We start from the raw sequence: 21,401 nt of genomic DNA, 5'->3' as shown, positions 1-21,401 counted from the left end.
CATCAAGTATTTCTTGGACTGTTAGAGGAGCATTTAGGACCGATATCTGTTCCGGAGTTAAGCCCGGAAAGGTCAAAATTTTTTAAAATGACTGCATCCTCCTAGTCCTGTCTTCACAATCCTGTGATTTATATAACGCAGAATAAAATTCTCTAAAGATCGCAATCATCTTTTTATCTTCATGAGTCAAAATACCCGTACTTTCCTTGATAGACGTAATAGTCTGAGGGGCCTTTTTTTTCTTTGCAAGAAATGCTAAGTATCTACCCGGTTTGTCGCCATATACATATAACCTTTGTTTTGCAAATAATATTTCCCTCTTAGCCGTTTGAGTAAGCGTAGTGTTTAGAGCTGTCCTAAGAGCCGTAATCCTTTGCAATTTAATAATAGGTCTGTCAGCATATGCTGTTTCAGCTGCTTTTAAGCGAGCTTCAAGCAGATGCTGTTGTTCTCCCTTCAATTTTTTCTGGGTCGCTGAGTAGGAGATGATCAAACCTCGTGTGTAAGCTTTGATGGTCTCCCACATCATTGATGGGTTGCTAGCCGTACCTGAATTAATTTCTAAATAAGTTTTAAATTCTTGAGAGAAGTGCTTTACAAATTTACTATCTTTCATTAGGAAGGGGTCCATACGCCAATGCAGAGGGGATGTCCCATTGTTCCTCGCCTTAGTTTCCATATATACAGCAGCGTGGTCGGAAATTGCTATACTACCTATTTTACAGGATGATATGGAATTTTAAAAAAAATCGAGGGGGCAAAAAACATATCAATTCTGGTATGACATTTATGTGGATTGGAGTAGAAAGAAAAATCTCTGCCCTGTGGATGAAGACATCTCCATACATCTACTAATCCTAATTCTTTGTTCAGATCCACCAATTGTCTAGATCTGGGAGATACTCCTGCAGTACTCTTGGGAATCCTATCTATTTCCGGATCCATAATACAATTACAGGGGGAGACTTTAATTGTATGACGGACACCAAAAGCCTTAAAATTTGAAAAGACTTCCGTTATAAATTTAAAGGAGTGTGCCGGGGGGCAGTACAAATTTAAAATCCTATATTCCTCTCCATTTATAAGGGCTTTAATCAAAATATATCGTCCAGATTCGTCTTTTATCTGATTTAGGATTTTGAAAGGGAAATTTTTCCGAACAAGAATAACGACTCCCCTGCTTTTTGAGCTAAAAGAAGAAAAAAAGGCCTGATCAAATCCACCCTGTCGTAATTTCAAGTGTTCTTTATCCGACAGATGTGTCTCCTGTAGGAGAGCTATATCAACTCTTTCTTTCTTAAGATTTGATAACATTTTCTTCCTTTTGACTGGCGAATTACTCCCCTTGACATTCCAGGTGCACCACTTAACCGACTGATCAGCTATAATCATCCGGGCAAATCCGAGACCCCCGGGGGAGAGAGGGGAATCCTATCCAGAACATCCCGAGCATACAGTGTATAAAATTTACAAAAATAAAGGCTCTCTAATACACTCACAACAGTATAATAAAAAACTATTTCTAAATAATAAAAAAACATATTTAAGTGGAGATTTTCCCCCTTGTTCCCAGGGGATGTCACTTCCTTTCCAAAAGTCCATCATATTCTCTCCAAACCAATGCCCCACCCTTGACCCAGGCGCTCCTCAATAAAATGAGGAGAATTCAGATATAATACAAAGCTAGAGTTAACAGTGAGCACCCTACCCCCACCCATACCAACACCTGGATATATTTGGTAATGTTAATACCATATATAAACATATAACTATAAAATTACAACCTTAACAAATAATAATTAAATATAATAATACAAAATAACAAGGGAAAAACAACCCCGCTCCTAATGACAGAGGTAAAATAGAATAAGGTAACCACCTCCCCCAAACCCCCCGGCTATATATATATATATATATATATATATATACACACACACACACATACATACCCACATATATACATAAAATAATTTAAAAAAACAACCCCGGGTGCGGGGGAGATAATCAAATCCCTCTCCCACCCCCCATGATAGTATTAAACAGTAAGGTAAGAAAAAAGAAAAAAAAAGGGGGGGATATAAACCAAAGCGGAGGGAAAGGCAAACCAACATCCATTATCTCTTACAATTTATCTAAGAGAGTCCAAGAATTCCTTAGCCTTTTCTGGCGATCCGAAGTTATACATGGATCCTTCATGGTTAAAGCGTAGCGTTGCTGGGTAGCGTAAGGAGTATTGAATATTTAAGTCCCTTAAAAGCTTCTCTGCCTCGTCAAATGCCTTCCTCTTTCGGACCAGAGCTGGGGAAAAGTCCTGGAATAACATGATCTTGGATCCTTTATAGATCATAGCTTGGGGGTCTTTTCCAAGATTTCTAGAAGGTTCTAGGAGTATCTGCCGCTCCCTATAGCTCTGCAGCCGGAACAGGACCGGGCGAGGGCGCTGGTTCGAGCCGGGCCCGCGTATTGCGACCCGGTAGGCCCATTCTACCCTTACCCGGCCTGATCCAGCTTCCAGATTTAAAAGCTGTGGCAGCCACTGCTCGAGGAAAGCTGTAAGCTGGCCTTCCTCTTCCCGTTCGGGAAGGCCCAGCAAACGAATATTTTTTCGACGACCTCGATTATCGAGGTCGTCAATGTAATTCTCTAAGGTCCGGACTCGCTGTTCGAGAGTCCGGACCTGATCCACGGCCGATTGCGCTGTAGTTTCGGAGGTCGCGGCCTTTAACTCCGCCCCTCCAACTCAGCGCTCGATTTCCTGGATGTCTCGGTCGTGCTTCTGCAGCGCGGCCGAGAGTGAGTCCCATCGATTTCGGGACTCCTCGATAAAAGCGTCGATCTTCGTATCCTGCTTGGAGATCATCTCCACAAGGCCTGTCACTGTAGGTAAGTCCCCCGGGGCGGCTGTGGACGCCTCAGCTGGAGAGGGTGGGGGAGGGGTTCCTGCTTGCTGAGAGCTGCGGGGTCCCTTCCCTTTGGTCATTTTTACTAAATATTAGACTGTTTAAATGTAATACTAAGCAACTAAATAAATTAAACAGCTATTATGAATGATTTGGTGAGTGTGGTGGGGGTGGGTGACCCACTTTACCAAAGTCTTGGGAAGAGCACTATAGACTCAGACTTGCTGGGTCGCCGCCATCTTGGATCCCCCCCCACAATTTTGAATATTAACAAGGTCAACAACAAAGGCATGCTTTGGATGAACCTATGTCATGTTCGTTAGCATGTTAATAGGTGGGAATTATTACAAAGGATACCGCATACAAACAATGGCAGAACAAATATGAATGGTAGCTGTTAACAATTCATATTATGCACATTACCTGAATAGCTCAGAGGTTTCCAGACCAAATAAATGCCCACTCTTGACAAATAAGCACACAACCACTGCACCACAAGAACCCTCACCTGTGTTCTTAAATATTATCTAATCAACCTGTTCAGAGATGTTATTACATACTGCTGGAGCAGGTATGACTTGAACCTAGGCCTCCTGGCTCAGAGGTAGGGACATTACCATTATACCACCATGAACAGCAGCTAATTTTGATCGGCTCTCAGATTAAATTCTGGTGAGCCTTAAAAGCGACCTCCATTTCTGACTGCATTTGAGAATGCATGTGCGATGGAATCCATTCACAATTTATTTGATTACAAATAATTAGATTTTGCTTTTATTTTATTGATGACACTTATTTATAGTTATTAAAATCATGAGAAAAATAGAAGATAGTTAATCACAATTTCAGTTTCAATAAATTTAGACTTTTATTCTATAAATGCACACATATTTTAACACCTCAGCAAATGTTTAAAACACTCCAAATTTGTACTGAACTACATATGTCCTTTTCTCATTTCAAGTGCCACTTTCATGAATACTTGGGGAGAAATGCTCAATTGGGAAAGTTTTAAATTTTTCAATTTCATGAAACCATACTTTCTATTCAATAAATATTTCTAGCCAGTTATTTAAAGAAAGACTTGGAATTTAAATAGTTTTTGACAACTCCGGTATCTCGACATCCAAGAACTTCAGACATACAGATAATATCTTGAGTGTGGGGAAATATAACAGCTAATTGGCCAAGGTCACAAATAACAAGAGAAATAAATGACTGACTAGATATGGGTTATACCCATCCCCACCCACAAAGCAATGTGGGCTGGAATACCAGAAGAACGCATTTTCAAGCAGTGTTGTATCCTGGGCAGATATGATTGTATACATCAAATAGTTAAATCAGACTACCCAAAAACATTTCAGGTAATTTACTGAACCCAGATAAACAATGACAACATTTATTTGCACTATGTCTCGCTTTAGAAAAGAATGCACACAACTCACTTATCCAACCTGGATCAGTCCTCCAGTGCTTAAGCATGTAGGACATTTCTGCTTAATCAGTTCAGGAATGAAATCCACTTACCAAGTCTGCAGCTCCTCCTTTCACCACAGATTTAACATAGATTCCTAGTTTATCCTGTCCCGCACCCTGAGAACATTGAAAGTAGATCAGTATCAAATAGCTGAATAAATTGATTTGAGCTAAATCACACTAAACTACAGTCATAAGATAGGTTAGGGAGATGCAGATCATCAATTATTTACTGGAATCATCTGGAAATATTGTTGGTAGTTAAGACTAATGTGGGCCCCTTAATAACACACAACATAAAACTGGACATCAGAAAAAGGTGATTTATAAAACAAGAATTTGGATTAATATTCACATCTGGATGAATTACCAGAGATAATAGTCAATTTGAAAATAAATTTACAGGATGAACTAATTTCCATGAACATCCTGATGAAGGGCTTTTGCACAAAACATCGATTCTCCTGCTCCTTCGACGCTGCCTGACCTGCTGTGCTTTTCCAGCAGCACACTCTCGACTCTAACTTCATTCCTTGGCAGCACGGTAGCACTGTTGCCTCACACCGCCAGGGATCAGACTTTGGGTGACTGGGTGGAATTTGCAGGTTTCCCCAGTGTCTGCAAGGGCTTCCCGATTGCTCCGGTTTCCTCCCAAAGATGGGCAGGTTAGGTTAATTAGCCATGCAAAAAAAGATTGCCCCAGTGTCTGAAGATGTGCAGGCGAGGTAGATTAGTCATGGTAAATGCAAGGTTACAGGATAGGGTGGAGGGCTTGGTTTGGATGGGATGCTCTTCGGAGGGACAGTGCAGATTGTATGGATTCTAGATTCAAGACAAGTTTTAAAAAATAGTTGATGCAGAAACGAGGGATCAAAGATGGAAAATCTCCAGATCTCAGTTAATTCCATTTCAGGGCTTTATTAAATAAGACAAAGTTGTTGAAATACAACTCCATTTCCAAAAACAAATTGTCCTAGTGAATTGGAAAACTAACAAATTTTCCCCAATTGTTACAAAGGGCAGGAGAGATAAACTAGAAACTAAGGGAATCAAAATATTGCCACTTATGAAAATCTGAAATCCAAACAAAAATGCTAAAAATAGATAACAGGTCAGTTAGCATCTATGAAGAGAAAAAGTTTTTACTACAGCATGACACCCATAATCTTGGATAGGAAATTATTTCAGGAGGTAGAAGACAGATAGGGCAATGGACAAATTAGAAGGATGTGAACAGGGATGCTGCCAAATCAACATCTCCTCTAATTATTTTCTGCTATGCACCTCCAACACCCAAGTATGAAACTGGAAGTCAATGCTGGGAGTCACACTGGCATGCCGATCAGTGTGCGGGAACATCCAAGTGGCCCCACAGCTTAGAATGAGTGCTGCTCCCAAGGATTTATTATGGGGTCTCAACTTTTCATTGTTATCTATAGCGGATTCGGAATGAGAAAGACAGCCGTACATCTACATTTGCTGACATTATGTTAGGTGACAGTTTTATGGGCGGGGAAGTAGAGTTTAATTTCTAGGTTATTACAGGCATATGCTTTAGCTTCAGCTGGAATACGGGGGATGCAGGGCAATTATCTGACTTGAGGATCGCAGTCAACCATCCATAGAAAATCTGCATTAATCTCAAATGCAGAAAGGTAGATCAGGGAAGAAAACAGGATACAAGAAACATGTGACATGTTACATCACTTTGATGGAAGTAGAAAGTCACAGAGAAACAGATAAAATTACATCAGAAAAGTTAATAAATGCAGAATATTATGGGAAAGTGAGAGGTCATTCACCTCAGTCCCCAGATAGGAGTATTCCCAAACTTGAGATTTTTCTAGAATTTGTAGCTGAACAGAAAAAAAAGGCTCACATTCGCTAACTGCTCAATGCCAGCAGACAGGTATAATAAAAACACTAAAAAGATGAATGAAATATTTATCAACAGAACTGCAGAGATATCCGCTATGTTATAGCTATAGAGAGCTCTAGTTAGATCCAATTAGGTCCCACAATGCATTCAATTCAGTATAGTGCCTCACAGAAGAATATATTAGAAGAGGTATGATGCAGACTCCCCAGAAAAATACAGGGGTTAAAGAGGTAAACATTATGAAGTTGGTTTGCACAGAGTATGCTTAATAGAAGAATATGGTGTGAGGTTTAAAAAATGATTAAGGATTTTATAAGAACAACTATTTCCTCTTAAAAAAAATCATAGAATCCCTACAGTATGGAAAGAGGTCATTCAGCCCATTAGGTCTGCACCAACCCTCCAAACAGCATCTCACCCAGACCCAACCCCCGAACCTATCCCAAAACCACACATTTACCATGGTTAATACATTTCGCCTGCACATCTTTGGACTGTGGGAGGAAACCAGAGTACCTGACAGAAACCCTTGCAGATATTTGCTGTGAGGCAGCAGTGCTAACTACTAAGCAATCATGCCACTCATAACACAAGTCTATAATAATTCACCATTACCTTAGAAAAAGAGATAGGTTGCTCATCGAATTGTATCAAAAAGCACTTCATTTAAAAAAGTACAGAAAATATAGAACATTTTTCTTCATTTGCATAGGCGAATTGGCAATTCTAAAACAGATTTCATTTTTTAAAATGGAAAATACTGAAGATGTTGGAAATCCAAAGTAAAAGCCAATCAGTTGCCAAAAATCTGAAATAAAAATGGAACATCTTCTACATACTCAGCAGGTCTGGAAGCACGTGCGCAAAGAGAAAGAGTTATTATTTCAGATCAAAGAGTGCTTCAGGATTTTGAATTCAGTAACAATGCAGGAACTGCAAGATATTTACAGATCTAGATGATATGTAACTTGTAGGTTTTAAATGTTCCCATGTGTTTGCTGCCATCGTACTTCGAGGTCAGGATGACCAAAACACACTCTAAGGATGACATCAGCAAGTTTTTCAGCTGATCCTCAAGCAGCTTTGCTGCATACCAATTATTTAAGTACAGTTGTTAAGCAATGGTGATGTTGAGAGGAGAAGCAAATTAGATTTTGTGCTTTAATTTATTTAATGAATAAGCACAGGAATGGATTGAAGGTTAACCAATAAGTGATGACCAGATGATAGATTTTTGAGAACTCAGCATAAACAGATTATTTAATGGTTATGATGCCAGTCAAATATTTTCATCCATCTAGCAACAAACTTTTAAGGCATTGTTAAGATATTGTGTAGCTAAAGTTTGATTATTATGCAATTTGGTGCTCTTATATATACACACGTGTTAATGTAGCATCTCAAATATTTATAATTGTTTGGTAGTACACAACTTGAACACGGCTGGACAGATATTAGGAAGTTTTCACCTTGCATTCATCTGGATTAACACAAGACATTATCAAATTTCAAATATCCACAACCAATTATATTTTCAAAGAAAAGGGTACGGCTTGCTTTCTCCATGGTAACACCTCAACCAATGGGAAGAAGCACTGGTTACCTGAGCTGGCTGGTAATTCAAAAAAGCACAAGGTTTGAGAAATTCCTTTATTTTACAGGAAATGAGTTCCTGAAATGAAGAGCTTGACATGTCTAGCAAGCTCCTTGGATTATTTTGAATTGATTCTGTTGTAATTAGCATGCACAGGACTTCGCCCGCCATCACCTCCACACCGCCCCCCCCCCCCCCATCAATTTCATGTTGTTGCTTTGCAGTGGTGACAGATATTATAAGGATACTGTCATCTGTTCAAAGAGCATTTTACCTACCATACAACTAAGCAACACTGCATTTTACTTACTCAGCCAGTACAGTGCCAGGTACACAGGCTGCATGTATGAGCGATTGGCTAATCATTCAAACAGCAAGTTTCTTTGGTTGCTCATAAAGTGGAGCATAGGCTGCACTTATAAAACCCAAAACAAAATGTCAACTCCTAGATGAGAGTCTGTAAAGTATTAGGCAGCTGTGTAACTTGCTTGGATTTTCCATTTGCTGGCAATTAAATTTCAAGCTCACATGGAGGAAAAACAGAGCTGCACAAGATACTCAACTAGTTCCTGCAAGCATCTGGGCAATGAGCTAGAATCAACCAGCTTATAAAGGAAGATAAAACAGCAATTAATCCAGAGACCCAGGTAATACTCTGGAGACCGGGGCTCAAATTTCACCATGGCAAGCGACAGAATTGGAATTAATCACAAATCTGGAATTAAGAGTCTAACGATGGCCATTATCAATTGTTGGAAAAACCCAGCTGGTTCACTAATGCTATTTAGGAAAGAAAACCTGCCACCTGGCCTACATGTGACTCTAGACCAACAGCTATGTGGTGGACTCTGATTTGCTCTTGCTCAATTAAAAATGGGCAATAAATGCCGTCCTAGCCAACAGCACCTGCATCCCATAAATAATGATTTTCAGTTTCTCTAACCAACATAAATTGTCACCCAGAGCTTTTCCCATGGATGTTTATTTAAAAAGCTAGAGGTCACAAGTAATACTCTGTATGAACAAAGAACCAAAACATGCCATGACCCTTTGAGCCCGTGCCAACATTCAATAAAATCATGATCGATCTGAATTTAACTTTTACTCTACATCCTGAAAACTCTTAACAATTCTGCAACCACTGTCTTTTGAGGAAGGGAAATCTAAGTACTCTAAACCCTCAGAAAAATAGTTTCTTCACTGGTTTTAAACGGGCAATCCTCATTTTTAAACTATGACGCCTAGTTCTAGATTCCTTCACTGGAGGAAACATCCTTTCTCTATGCACCCGATTAATTCCCCCTTTTATGTTTTAAGTCATCGGTGACTCTTCTAAACTCCAGAGGATACAGACCTATCCTCTAAACCTTCTCCAGGCTGCTTCTACTATATCAACATCCTTCCAGAAGACTAGGACTGTATATAGATGCTGGTTCTTTAGCTTAGAGTGATTCTAACAGCATGAGCTCAATTCTCACACTGGCTGAAGTTATCATGCAGGATACTTCTTTTCAAACTCTCCCATCACCTGAGGCCTGTTGACCCTCAGGTTAAACCACCACTAGTCATCTCTCTTTGATGAGACAGTAGTCCTATGGTCCAGTAGGTCTATGGTTAGTTCACCTGTACTCTAGATGCAGTTTCATCAATGCTCTGTATAACTGAAGTATAATCTCCTTACTCTTGCATTCATTTCCAATTGCAATGAAAACACATTTTTAGTTTTTGTGATTCCTTGCTGCACCTGCAAGTACAGCACACAAATCTTCAGCGATTCATCTCTAAAAAACCTGGATGTCTCTATCCTAAAACGATGCAACTTCATACAATTTATTGGCTTTCTTTTTTTTCTTCCCAGAATGGACAATTACACACGTTTCACATTGATTTTTCTTAATCTTTCATGACTTTGTGAATTTCTTTTATGGAACACAAATCTTAGCAACAATACTGAGCGACTGACCACTAACAGCACACATACAGAACTTTTTAAAGTTAAAACATCTATTCTAAGTAGTTAAAAGTTGGTACATCAAAAACAGCAGTGCTCAATTCCGATAAAGAGTGTCATTCAACTTTACTTCTCATGCAACTTAAAAATAGTGACAGATAAGAATGACAGGGAAGTTGTATTTTGGAAGATATGAATAGGCCAATACATTTCCACCTCTGCTTTGGCATATACCATCCTACATTTCGCTATTTACTCTGACAGTTGAAATAATGTATGAATTAGGGGTAACAGACAATTGTGCCCCTCAATCCTGCTTCATCATTTAATAATATCACGGTGGATTTAATTGTGGCCTCATTTCCAGAATCTGATCTATTTTTTAATAACCTTTAATATTTTTGTTAGCCAAGTATTTTTCTAGCTTTGCATTCAAAATATTCAATGGCTTTGGATCCACTCTCTGAACATTCCAAAGACATGACGATCAGAGAAAAAAAAATGTCATCTCCACCTTAAATGATCAGAACTACTTTTAATTCTGTCCACAAATTCTGAAGGTTCCTCTTTTACTTTGGTCATAGCATTACCCACAGGACTTAAATGCAAACATTATCTTACCTTAGCAGCTACAATGCTTAGGCCCATTCCATTTTGCTTTTTCAGTGTCACTGTAATTATCTCTGGTTCTTTACGATTAGGCTCAGCCTTAACAGAAAAAGAACAATGTGGTGAAAAATACAAACCCAGGACATGAAGAGACCGCCCAACAGTTTGAATTCAGCAGTTAGAATACCTGATCCAAAACTCAACAATATCAACAACAGGAGTGAAAAGAGAATATGAAGTACATTCTGTTTCTTAATGACAAAATGAAATTGCACTAATTTTCCTTATATTACTTTTCTAATTTAAAGTACTTTAAATTACCAACTCAGTTTTTTAAAAAAAATTTGGCAACTCAATAAACAACCATTTACCTAACTTGGAATTTCACTCATTAAATTCGTACTCAAATGTCATTGAAATGGTTAATCATCGCTAGATTCTGCAGTTATTTGTTGGCTGCAAAATTGCTCCCCTTTTGCTTTCAGCTTTGGGACCAGTAATAACACCTGAACAACTGGTGCCACACAGGAGGTTGCTGAGTAAGATAAGAGCCCATGGTGTTAGAGGCAAGGTACAGGCATAGATAGAAGATTGGCTGTCTGGCAGAAAGCAGAGAGTGGGGATAAAAGGGTCTGTCTCAGAACAGCAGCCGATGATTAGTGGTGTTGCACAAGGGTAATGTTGGGACTACAGCTTTTCACTTTATACATTAATTATCTAGATGAAGGAACTGAGGGCACTTGGCTAAGTTTGCAGATAATGCAAAAGGTAGGTGGAGGGAAAGGTAGTATTGAGGTGGTTGGGAGGCTGCAGAAGGTTTAGACAAGTTAGGAGAGTGGGCAAAGAAGTGGCAGATGATATACAATGTGGTAAAGTGAGAGACCATGTACTTTGGTAGTAAGATTAGAGGCATAGACTGTTTTCTAAATGGGAGAAAATTTAGAGATCTAAATTGTAAAGGGATTTAGCAGTCCTAGTTCAGGATTGTCTTAAAGGTAAACTTGCAGGTTGAGTCGGTAGTTAGGAAGGCAAATACATGATGGCATTTATTTCAAAAAGAACTAGAATATAAAAGCAGGAATGTACTTCTGAGGCTTTAAAAGGCTCTGGTCAGACCATATTTACAATATTGTGAGCAATTTTGGGTCCTACACCTCAGGAAGGATTCACTGGCCCTCGAGTGTGTTCAGAGCAGGTTGACAAGAATAATCCCAGGAATGAAAGGTTGAATATGAGAAACATTTGAGGGACTCTGGGTCTACACTCGATGGAGTTTAGTAAGATGAGAGGGGGATCTAATTAATACTGAATGGTCTGGACAGAGTGGACATTGCGAAAATGTTTCCATTAGCAGGAGAGTCTAAGACCAGAGGGCACAGCCTTTTAGAGTAAAGGGAAAACCCTTTAGAATGGAGATGAGGAGAAACTTATTCAGCCAGAGGGCCAGGGTCATTGAATATATTTCAAACAGAGATAGATAGCCTCTTGATTATTAAGGGGAGAAAGCAGGAGAATGGGACTGTAAGCTTATCAGCCACGATGGAATGTTGGAGCAGACTTGATGGACCTAATGGCTTAATTTCTGCTCCTGTGTCTTACTGCCTTACAAGCTCACAGCTAGGTTATGATTCATTCCCTCAATTTTTAAAAAGCTGATCAGCTGAATTGAAAAGCAGCTACACTAACCATTAAAAAATGCCAAAGTTTTATTGAACCTTTTTATTGTGGCTCTGACAACTAATAAACATCAGGTAAGACAGCATTGCCAGTAGGTTACATGCAAGAAAATGGTATAATAAAGTTAAAATACTAAAAGAGAATATGATACATAATATATTAAAAAGATGTGCATATTAAGCTAAATAAGATACTTAGACACATTTATTAAAATTCAGAAGCCAGGACACTATAAATGTATGGGGTACTAAAGTCAAATTCAAAATCTGCTTCATGAACTGAAGCCTGGAGACAAAAAAGGAAACAACACTTAAAAATTTATACCCGTACCATATATTCACATGCAATCAATAACGAGGTAACGAGGTGACATGATAGAAGATGCATAGAATCACACCAGTGTGGAAACAGGCCATTCAGCCGACCAAGTCTACACGACCTGAAGGTTAACCCACCCAGACTCATTCCCCCCGTCCTATATTTACCCCAGACTAATGCCCTAACTTACACATCCCTAAACACTACAGGCAATTTAGCATGGTCAATTCATCTAACCTGCACATCTTTGTGTTGTGGGAGGAAACCCATACATGGGGAGAATGTGCAAACTCCACACAGACACTCGCTCGAGGCTGGAATCAAACCTGAGTCCCTGGCGCTGAGAGGCAGCAGTGCTAACTACTGAGCCACTGTAGAAGATGAGAAATTCTTTGAAAGGATTGAGAAATTTTCCAGTTGTTTCTAATAAAAATAAACCTGTCTTAAAAATGGAAAACTGACATAAATGGTTTACTTTCAGACACTATGAATGATCACCAGAACAAAACCGCCATCCATTCCCAGTAACTGAAAGAAACCAAGAATGAAAATCAGAGTAAATAATGAAGAATCTTGTCAGAGAGAAGCATTTAGATAAAGGTGGCATTTCTTTCTGCTTTAGAAAATCTATTATCCAATAATCTTGAATATGCTTTGAATATTCAGAAGTAATGCTACTAATGATTCATGGTAAGTGCATTAGCAAAATCAAACCTGGTCAATTCAGCTCTCTTTAATCACTCCATGTCCTACCTATCAACATTTACCTTCATGAAAGCTTGTAGCCTTTATGTCATTAAAGTCAACTAATCATTGACAAATTAAGCAATGCTCATACACCATTCAAACGCAATGTAAATACATTTGTTCCAGATAGTATTGAACTTTGTTTTAAACAATGAGGGAGGGAATAAATGCATATACATTCTAAATTACCAACTTACCAACTCAGTATCAAGTGGAAAATTACTTTCATAGTCAGCACTCTCAAAATAAACTGTCCATGTACCAGGTGATCGTGAATGACTGGTTAGTCTACAAAAACCTACAGGATAGAACAGATTTAAACAATACGGCAGATAGTAGTATTTTTTCATAAATACAGTAAGTTTGGGGGAAGGGAAAGGCACTAATTAGAAAGAGACAAGTTTCCAGATGATTGCTTAATGTTTGGAAAAATGGTAATAATCACTTCATTTCATGTTTATTAAATATAACATGTTACTTTAAGACTTTTTACTCTATGAAGCAGATCGAAATCTTTTGCTGCATCTTCTGATACCTGTCATCTTCAGAAGGCATCTTCAGAAGAGGCGACCAAAACCATTTAATTCCTCTAATGAGCTTTTAAGAATTATTTTTACAAAAGCCTGATGTAGAGAGAGATACCACTCATAATAGAATGAGTAGTGAGTTGTTCAACACCACAAACCTATTCTGCCATTCAATCAAATCTCACATTTTGCCATGAAATTAACTAAAAGTCTGTAATATAGATCAAGGCAAATTTGACAGATTTCAGCAGGTTATAACTAGACTTGCATCAACTCCCAGTGACTGAAAATCTCAATGCAACTATGGGAATAGCACAAAGCTGTGGTGGGGCTATAAATCAGCATGTACCGTTTCTGACCAACCAGATCTATAAAGTTACAAATTATCAACTTAACCTAGTTTCCAGCGCAATTCTTAGCACCGTATGGATTATTGAGTAAATGCTGGCCAATAGCACGATTACAACTAACATCAGGCATGGTACTGAAGCTTGCAAGTACTGGCTGGATGCGCACAATCAGAATGCTGCCCACTATGAATGGTCCTATTAATCAGTCGGGGTTACAGAGTAATGAATGTTAGAAACCACAAGTACTAACTCAAACCACTACTTCAAAAAAGTCATACTGGACTCAAAACGTTAACTGCTTCTCTTTTCACAAATGCTGACAGACCTGCTGAGTTTCTCCAGCACTTTCTGTTTGTATTTCACATCTCCAGCAGCCACAGTACTTTACTTTTATTAACAAATAGAACACTTTCATGTAGACACATCAAAATGTTTTCAGCAGGAAAGAGGTCATGAAGACTATCAATCTCTGCAGCTTTCCCCATGGATTCTATCCATCTAGTTTGAGACCTGACGGATATTAGTTCCTGTAGCACCTCTATGTGAGCAATACCCAACTAATTAGCACATTCTTCTCATTCTATATAAATTGGTAGTCTAGTTTCTAGTGTCCCAGTCCTGATGAGTGCAAGATGAAACATTTTGTCCTTTATGTCTCCTTCTAGCAACATTTAAACTATATTGTACTTTCACTTCACTCAAAAATAAATAATCACCTGATATTCCAAGCTTTATCAAGTGGGTAGATACTAAATATCTCAGTTTTGTCTCATATCACTGTTGCATAATGCCACAGGCACCTCCAGTTGGACAGCAATCAGCCTTGGCCAATTGCCCTGTTTCTAATTCAACAAGCTCTAGCAGTGTACCAAGAAACTCAAAGACATGATATAGAATCTGGGAGTTGCTGACCCATAGGATGTAAATTCAATTGAAAAGATTCACATAAACCAAGATAATTCTTGATATAAAATATGGAGAACCAATCTGGTTGCAAATCTGCTTAAAAGCACAAATAAAGATTACTGCAGATTTGGTGAAAAGTTAGAATAATGCAAAAACAATTCTGATGTTTTCTAATACTGAGAGCAAGGCAAAGGAATTAAAAAAACCTACCTCTCTGACAAAGTGGTTCTAAGAATTCCTGAAGGCCATTAGGAATATTCCGAACAACATCACAGGAATAGCCATCTTCAGGTAGTAGAAAAGGTAGCTGTAGGTCAGGGTCCTCTTCCAATTGCACCTCTCTACCATCACTCCGTGCAAGTTCATCAGCTGTGTTCTCTGCTAATGCCACTACATTTTCAATTAATTCCTTAAAACAAACCCCAACAATTTCTGGTCAATATACATACATAAAAATAGAAGGAAGGAACAAGAGCTATGTTGCATCACATTATAAAGATACAGATTGGCTAAGCAACTGACAGTGTGGGTTACATAATCTATTAAAATTTTAAACAACCATTTCAGAAAATGATACCATGTACAGAACAACCTCGAACAAGATCTCAAGGTCCCGTAAAAGTGCTATCTGTTATCCGAACAATCTGTTACCCAAACTCTCAGTTACCTGAGAAATACTCCTTGCTCGTCTCGTCTGGATTATTGAGGTGGTTCTGCATTTCAGCTTGAACCACATGCTTCAGCTTGAGACACTAATAGGCAGATCTGGTTTACATTACCTGAAGCCATAATATAGATACCTACAGGGGAAAACAAAAAAGAGGGCAAGGGTGAGGGGGCAGGGCGAGGGGGAAAGGCAAAGCATGATGGGGGGAGAAGAGGGCAGGCAATGGCGTGGGGGGGCAACAGGGAAAGTCGATGGGAGAGCCAGTGGTAGTGGCGGGAACAGAGAGAAGTGGGAAAGCAGGGTGGTGGACACAGTAAGGGAATGAGGGAGGGAGATGATAGAGGGAGGGTGGTGTATGGAGAAGAGCAGATAGCAGGAGGTGAGGGAGGGGGAGAAGAGGGAGACAGGCCAATGGGATGGAAGAGGGAGGAGCACTTCTCCTCCCCCACCACATGCCTCACCAACCCAGTGCTCCCTCCTTTGGCTACCATAGGCCCAATACGCATACAGCTAAAATATTTTTGAAGCTGTCACTGTTGGGAGGAGGGGGAACAGGCTAAGTTTAAAAATGAAATCATGATTTTGCCATGGTAAATCCCAAACTTGTGGATCAACTCTGAATTGAATCAAGGTACTCTGATTCGTTTAATATTTACTTTCACTTCAAATAAATGACAGCTTCAAAATATCAGTTAAAGTTCTTAACTACCAGTAGTTATCAAATATCTCTATAAACAGTTTACATGCTTTCTCAAAAAAACATTTTCACTTTTAATTGAACTAAAAATATATCACAAATACTGTCGATCAAATGCATACAACTGGTAGTTTTGATCATGATTCTGCAGCTTATTAAAATTTGCTCCTCGTGAAGGATCCCCATTTGGGCTTCCCAGTAGAGGAAAATACCTCCCTCCCCAAAAAACACTCATGCTTGGCTAAATGCTTTAACTCTAAAAAGCATGCCAATGTGACAATTCTATTATTACTTAAATTAAAACCTTAAAATCATTGTTGCTCAGTAATTTAAATACCTGAGGGATATAGGGCTCATCCTGTGCACAGTGGTAGCTTTGAAGTAGCGCTTGCAATTGCAATGAATTCAATTTAAAACAAGTATTGTTGATATTTGAAATGTCTTCTGCCAAATACTTATCCATCGTTAATAATGTGGTTGCCTATAATAGTAAAAAATAAGCTTAGATTTTTGCAGAATAACAGCTTCAGTTTCTCACTAAAACTATGGGACTAGCTTAAGAACTTTCAATAGCCATAACAGAGACCTTGGAGTGCAGGTTTATAGTTCCTTGAAAGTGGATTCGCAGGTAGATAGGATAGTGAAGGCAACATTTGGCATGCTTTCCTTTATTGGGCAGAGCACTGAGCACAGGAGTTGGGAGGTCATGTTGCAGCAATATAGGACATTGGTTAGGCCACTTTTGAAATAGTATGTGCAATTCTGGTCTCCCTCCTCTTGGAAGAATGTTTGAAACTTGAAAGGGTTCAGAAAAGATTTACAGGAATGTTGCCAGGGTTGGAGGATTTGAGCCACAGGGAGAGGTTGAATAGGCTGGGCCTATTTTCCCTAGAGCATTAGAGGATGAGGGATGACCTTATAGAGGTTTATAAAATCATGAGGGACATGGATAGGGTAAATAGACAAGATTTGTTTTCCTGGGGAGGGGGAGTCCAGAATTAGAGGGCGTAGGTTTAGGGTGAGAGGGGAAGAATTTAAAAGGGACCCAAGGGACAACTTTTTTCACGCAGAGGGTGGTGCGTGTATTGGAATGAGCTGCCAGAGGAAGTGGTAGAAGCTAGTATAATTACAACGTTTAAAAGGCATCTGGATGGGTATATGAATAGAAAGAGTTGAGAGGGATATGGACTAAGTGCTGGCAAATGGGACTAGATGATGTTAGCATATCTGGTCAGTCTGGACAATTTGGACTGAAGGGTCTGTTTCTGTGCTGTACATCTCTATGACTAATAAAATATATTTTAAACTTTTATTACTTTTCGGTAAAATTTATGTTCATAAACTGGAGAAAAGTAGCATGGTAACTGTTCCAGTGATGTTACAAACAACTCATTTCTACTATATTGGCCCTTTATGATAAAAAGGTCACAGGTCATAGACATAGTTATAGAGGTACACAGCATCAAAAAAGCTTTTTGGCTCAGAGTCTATAGTCATAGGGAGGTACAGCACGGAAACAGACCCTTCGATGCCGACAGATAATCCAATCCAATCTAGTCCTACCTGCCAGCACCCGGCCCATATCCCTCCAAACCCTTCCTATTCATATACCCGTCCAGATGCCTTTTAAATGGTGCAATGGTACTCGTCTCCATCACTACTTCTGGCAGCTCATTCCACACATGCACTACCCTCTGCATGAAAAAGTTGCTCCTTAGGTCTCTTTTACATCTTTCCCCCCTCACCCTAAAGCTATGCCCTCTAGTCGGCACTCCCCCACCCCAGGGAAAAGACCCTTGTCTAATTACCCTATCCATGCTGCTCATGATTTTATAAACCTCTGTAAGGTCATCCCTTAGCCTCCAACACTCCAGGGAAAACAGCCTCAGCATATTCAACCTCTGCCTATAGCTCAAATCCTCCAACCCTGGCAATATACTTGTAAATCTTTTCTGAACCCTTTCATGTTTCACAATATCCTTCCGATAGGAAGGAGACCAAAACTGCATACAATATTCCAACAGTGGCCTAACCAATGTCCTGTACAGCTGCAACATGACCTCCCAAACCCTGTACTCAATACTCTGACCAGTAAAGGAAAACATACGAAATGCCTTCTTCACTATCCCATCTACCTGCAACTCTACGTTCAAGGAGCTATGAACCTGTGCTCCAAGGTCTCTGTTCAGCAACGCTCCCCAGGACCTTACCATTAAGTGTATAAGTCCTGCTATGATTTGCTTTCCCAAAATGCAGCACCTCATTTACCTAAATTAAACTCCATTGCCACTCCTCAGCCCATTGGCCCATCTGATCAAGATCCTGTTGTAATCGGAGGTAACCTTCTTTGTTGTCCACTACACCTCCAATTTTGGTGTCATCTGCAAACTAAGTTTACCTCTTACACTCACGTCCAAATCATGCATTTAAATGATGAAAAGTAGTGGCCCAGCACCGATCCTTGTGGCATTCCACTGGTCACAGGCCTCCAGTCTGATAAACAATCCTCCCATGGGGAACCTTGTTGAATGCCTTACTGAAGTCCATATAGAACATGAGGAGAAAGTGAGGTCTGCAGATGCTGGAGATCAGAGATGGAAATGTGTTGCTGGAAAAGCGCAGCAGGTCAGGCAGCATCTAGGGAACAGGAGAATCGACGTTTCGGGCATTAGCCCTTCTTCAGGAATGAGGAAAGTTGGTCCAGCAGGCTAAGATAAAAGATAGGGAGGAGGGACCTGGGGGAGGGGCGTCGGAAATGTGATAGGTGGAAAGAGATCAAGGTGAGGGTGATAGGTCAGACTGGGGTGGGGGAGGAGAGGTCGGGAAGAAGATTGCAGGTTAGGAAGGCGGTGCTGAATTTGATGGATTTGACTGAGACAGGCTGGGGGGAGGGGAAATGAGGAAACTGGTGAAATCCGAGTTCATCCCTTGTGGTTGGAGGGTTCCTAGCCGGAAGATGAGGCATTCTTCCTCCAACCGTCGTTTCGCTGTGGTCTGATGGTGGAGGAGTCCAAAGACCTGCATATCCTTGGTGGAGTGGGAGGGGGAATTGAAATGTTGAGCTACAGGGTGGTTGGGTTGGTTGGTCCGGGTGTCCCAGAGGTGTTCTCTGAAACGCTCCGCAAGTAGGCTGCCTGTCTCCCCAATATAGAGGAGGCCACATCGGGTGCAAAGGATGCAATAGATGATATGTGTGGAGGTACAGGTGAATCTGTGGCAGATATGGAAGTTTCCTTTGGGGCCTTGGAGGGAGGTGAGAGGGGAGGTGTGGGCGCAAGTCTTGCACCTCCTGCAGTTGCAGGGGAAGGTGCCGGGAGTGGAGGTTGGGTTGGTGGGGGGTGTGGATCTGATGAGGGAGTCACGGAGGGAGTGGTCTTTACGGAATGTTGATAGGGGAGGGGAGGGAAATATATCCTTGGTGGTGGGGTCCGTTTGGAGGTGGCGGAAATGACGTCGGATGATGCGCTGTACATGGAGGTTAGTGGGGTGGTAGGTGAGGACCAGTGGGGTTCTGCCCTGGTGGCGGTTGGAGGGGCGGGGTTCAAGGGCGAAGGATTGGGAAGTGGAAGAGATGCGGTGGAGGGCATCGTCGACCAGGTCGGGGGGGGAAATTGCGGTCCTTGAAGAAGGACCGCAATATAGAACATGTCTACCGCTCTACCCTTATCAATCCTCTTTGTTACTTCTTCAAAAAACTCAATCAAGTTTGAGAGACATGATTTCCCACGTACAAAGCCATGTTGACTATCCTTAGTCAGTCCTTGCTTTCCAAATACATGTACATCCTGTCCCTCAGGATTCCCTCCAACAACTTGCTCACTACCAACGTCAGGCTCACCGATCTATAGTTCCCTGGCTTGCCCTTACCAACTTTCTTAAATATGGCACGTTAGCTGACCTCCAGTCTTCTGACACCTCATCTGTGACTATCGACAGTACAAATATCTCAGCAAGGGCCCCAGAAATCACTTCCCTAGCTTCCCACAGAATTCTAGGGTACACCTGATCAGGATGTCCTCCAGAGGCTGGTACCTTTCCTGTGACGGGAGAGGAATTAAGAATTATTGCCAATGTCTTATTTCCTCTCCTAACTAACTCAAAAGCCTGTGGACATTTCAACCAGCTCTGCAGATTTTTCTGCTTTTAAACCTATCAGACCACACAGAACCTTCTGTCTTTACTAACTTCTTTCAATAAATCATACTCCTTTTGCCTGATTTCCGAGGCACGTCATCCCTCTCAATAGTGAGCTGCATCATAAAATATTAATTTAGAACCTTACTTGAGTCCTCTGGCACTGTGCATAATAACCACTGTTGTCCTTAACTTTCTCTATTGGTATCCTTTTACCCTTAATGCACTTGTAAAACTTAGGATTTTCCTTTTTTACGTGCCATTATTCTTTCACGCACCCTTTTCACTAACTTTCTTTTTCAAGTTTCCCCATGCAAATGCTTTATTCCTCCAGGGCACTTGCTATTTTGAGTCTTAGATATCTGCACCAAGTCTCCTCTTTTTCTCTTTATCCAATCTTGCACATCCCTTGATCTTCAGCATCCACAGTATTTGATGGACCCACTGCCTTTATTGGAACATACTGGCCCTGTATACTTCCTAATACTTCTTCAATGGTCCCACTGCTCTGACACAGATTTGCCTACATATCTGCTCCCAGTCCATTCTGACCAAATCATACCCGATCTTATTAAAGTATGGCCACCGCTCAGTTTAGAACTTGGATTTTAAGTCCATTCTGGTCCTTTTTCATAACAACCTTGAATGATTAGACGATTAGATCAGATTACTTAATGTGGAAATAGCCCCTTTGGCCCAACAAGTTCATACCGACCCTCAAAAGAGCAACCCACCCCGACCCATTCCCCTACATTTACCCCTTCACCTAACACTACGGGCAATTTAGCATGGCCAATTCACCTAACTTGCACTTTGGGAGGAAACCAGAGCACCCGGCGGAAACCCACGCAGACATGGGGAGACAGGCAACTGTCTGTGTGGAGTTTGCACAGAGGCGGGAATTGAACCCAGGTCTCTGGCACTGAGGCAGCAATACTAACCACTGTGCCACCGAGCCACCAAATC

At 40.5% G+C, this 21,401-nt stretch overlaps 1 protein-coding gene across 12 annotated transcripts in view; it reads right to left on the bottom strand.

The window, feature by feature from the left end:
* afdna (afadin, adherens junction formation factor a) overlaps window positions 1-21,401 on the bottom strand; it is a 242,063-nt gene that overhangs the window by 60,463 nt on the left and 160,199 nt on the right. For all 12 annotated transcript variants that reach the window (XM_087991512.1, XM_087991517.1, XM_087991519.1 and 9 more), the window contains 5 exons: window positions 16,639-16,782; window positions 15,148-15,346; window positions 13,352-13,452; window positions 10,425-10,511; window positions 4,431-4,496 (listed from right to left, as the gene is read on the bottom strand). In XM_087991512.1, coding sequence (XP_087847638.1) covers window positions 4,431-4,496; window positions 10,425-10,511; window positions 13,352-13,452; window positions 15,148-15,346; window positions 16,639-16,782 — 597 coding nt within the window. The remainder of the gene's footprint in view (window positions 1-4,430; window positions 4,497-10,424; window positions 10,512-13,351; window positions 13,453-15,147; window positions 15,347-16,638; window positions 16,783-21,401) is intronic.

The sequence above is a fragment of the Chiloscyllium plagiosum genome, unplaced genomic scaffold (genome assembly GCF_037043375.1).
Source record: "Chiloscyllium plagiosum isolate Xiang-an unplaced genomic scaffold, Cpla_swu_hap1 HiC_scaffold_10, whole genome shotgun sequence".
In the NCBI taxonomy this organism is placed as follows: domain Eukaryota; kingdom Metazoa; phylum Chordata; class Chondrichthyes; order Orectolobiformes; family Hemiscylliidae; genus Chiloscyllium; species Chiloscyllium plagiosum.
Note: the sequence above shows the minus strand (reverse complement) of the source record. Positions and strands in the feature narration are given on the sequence as shown.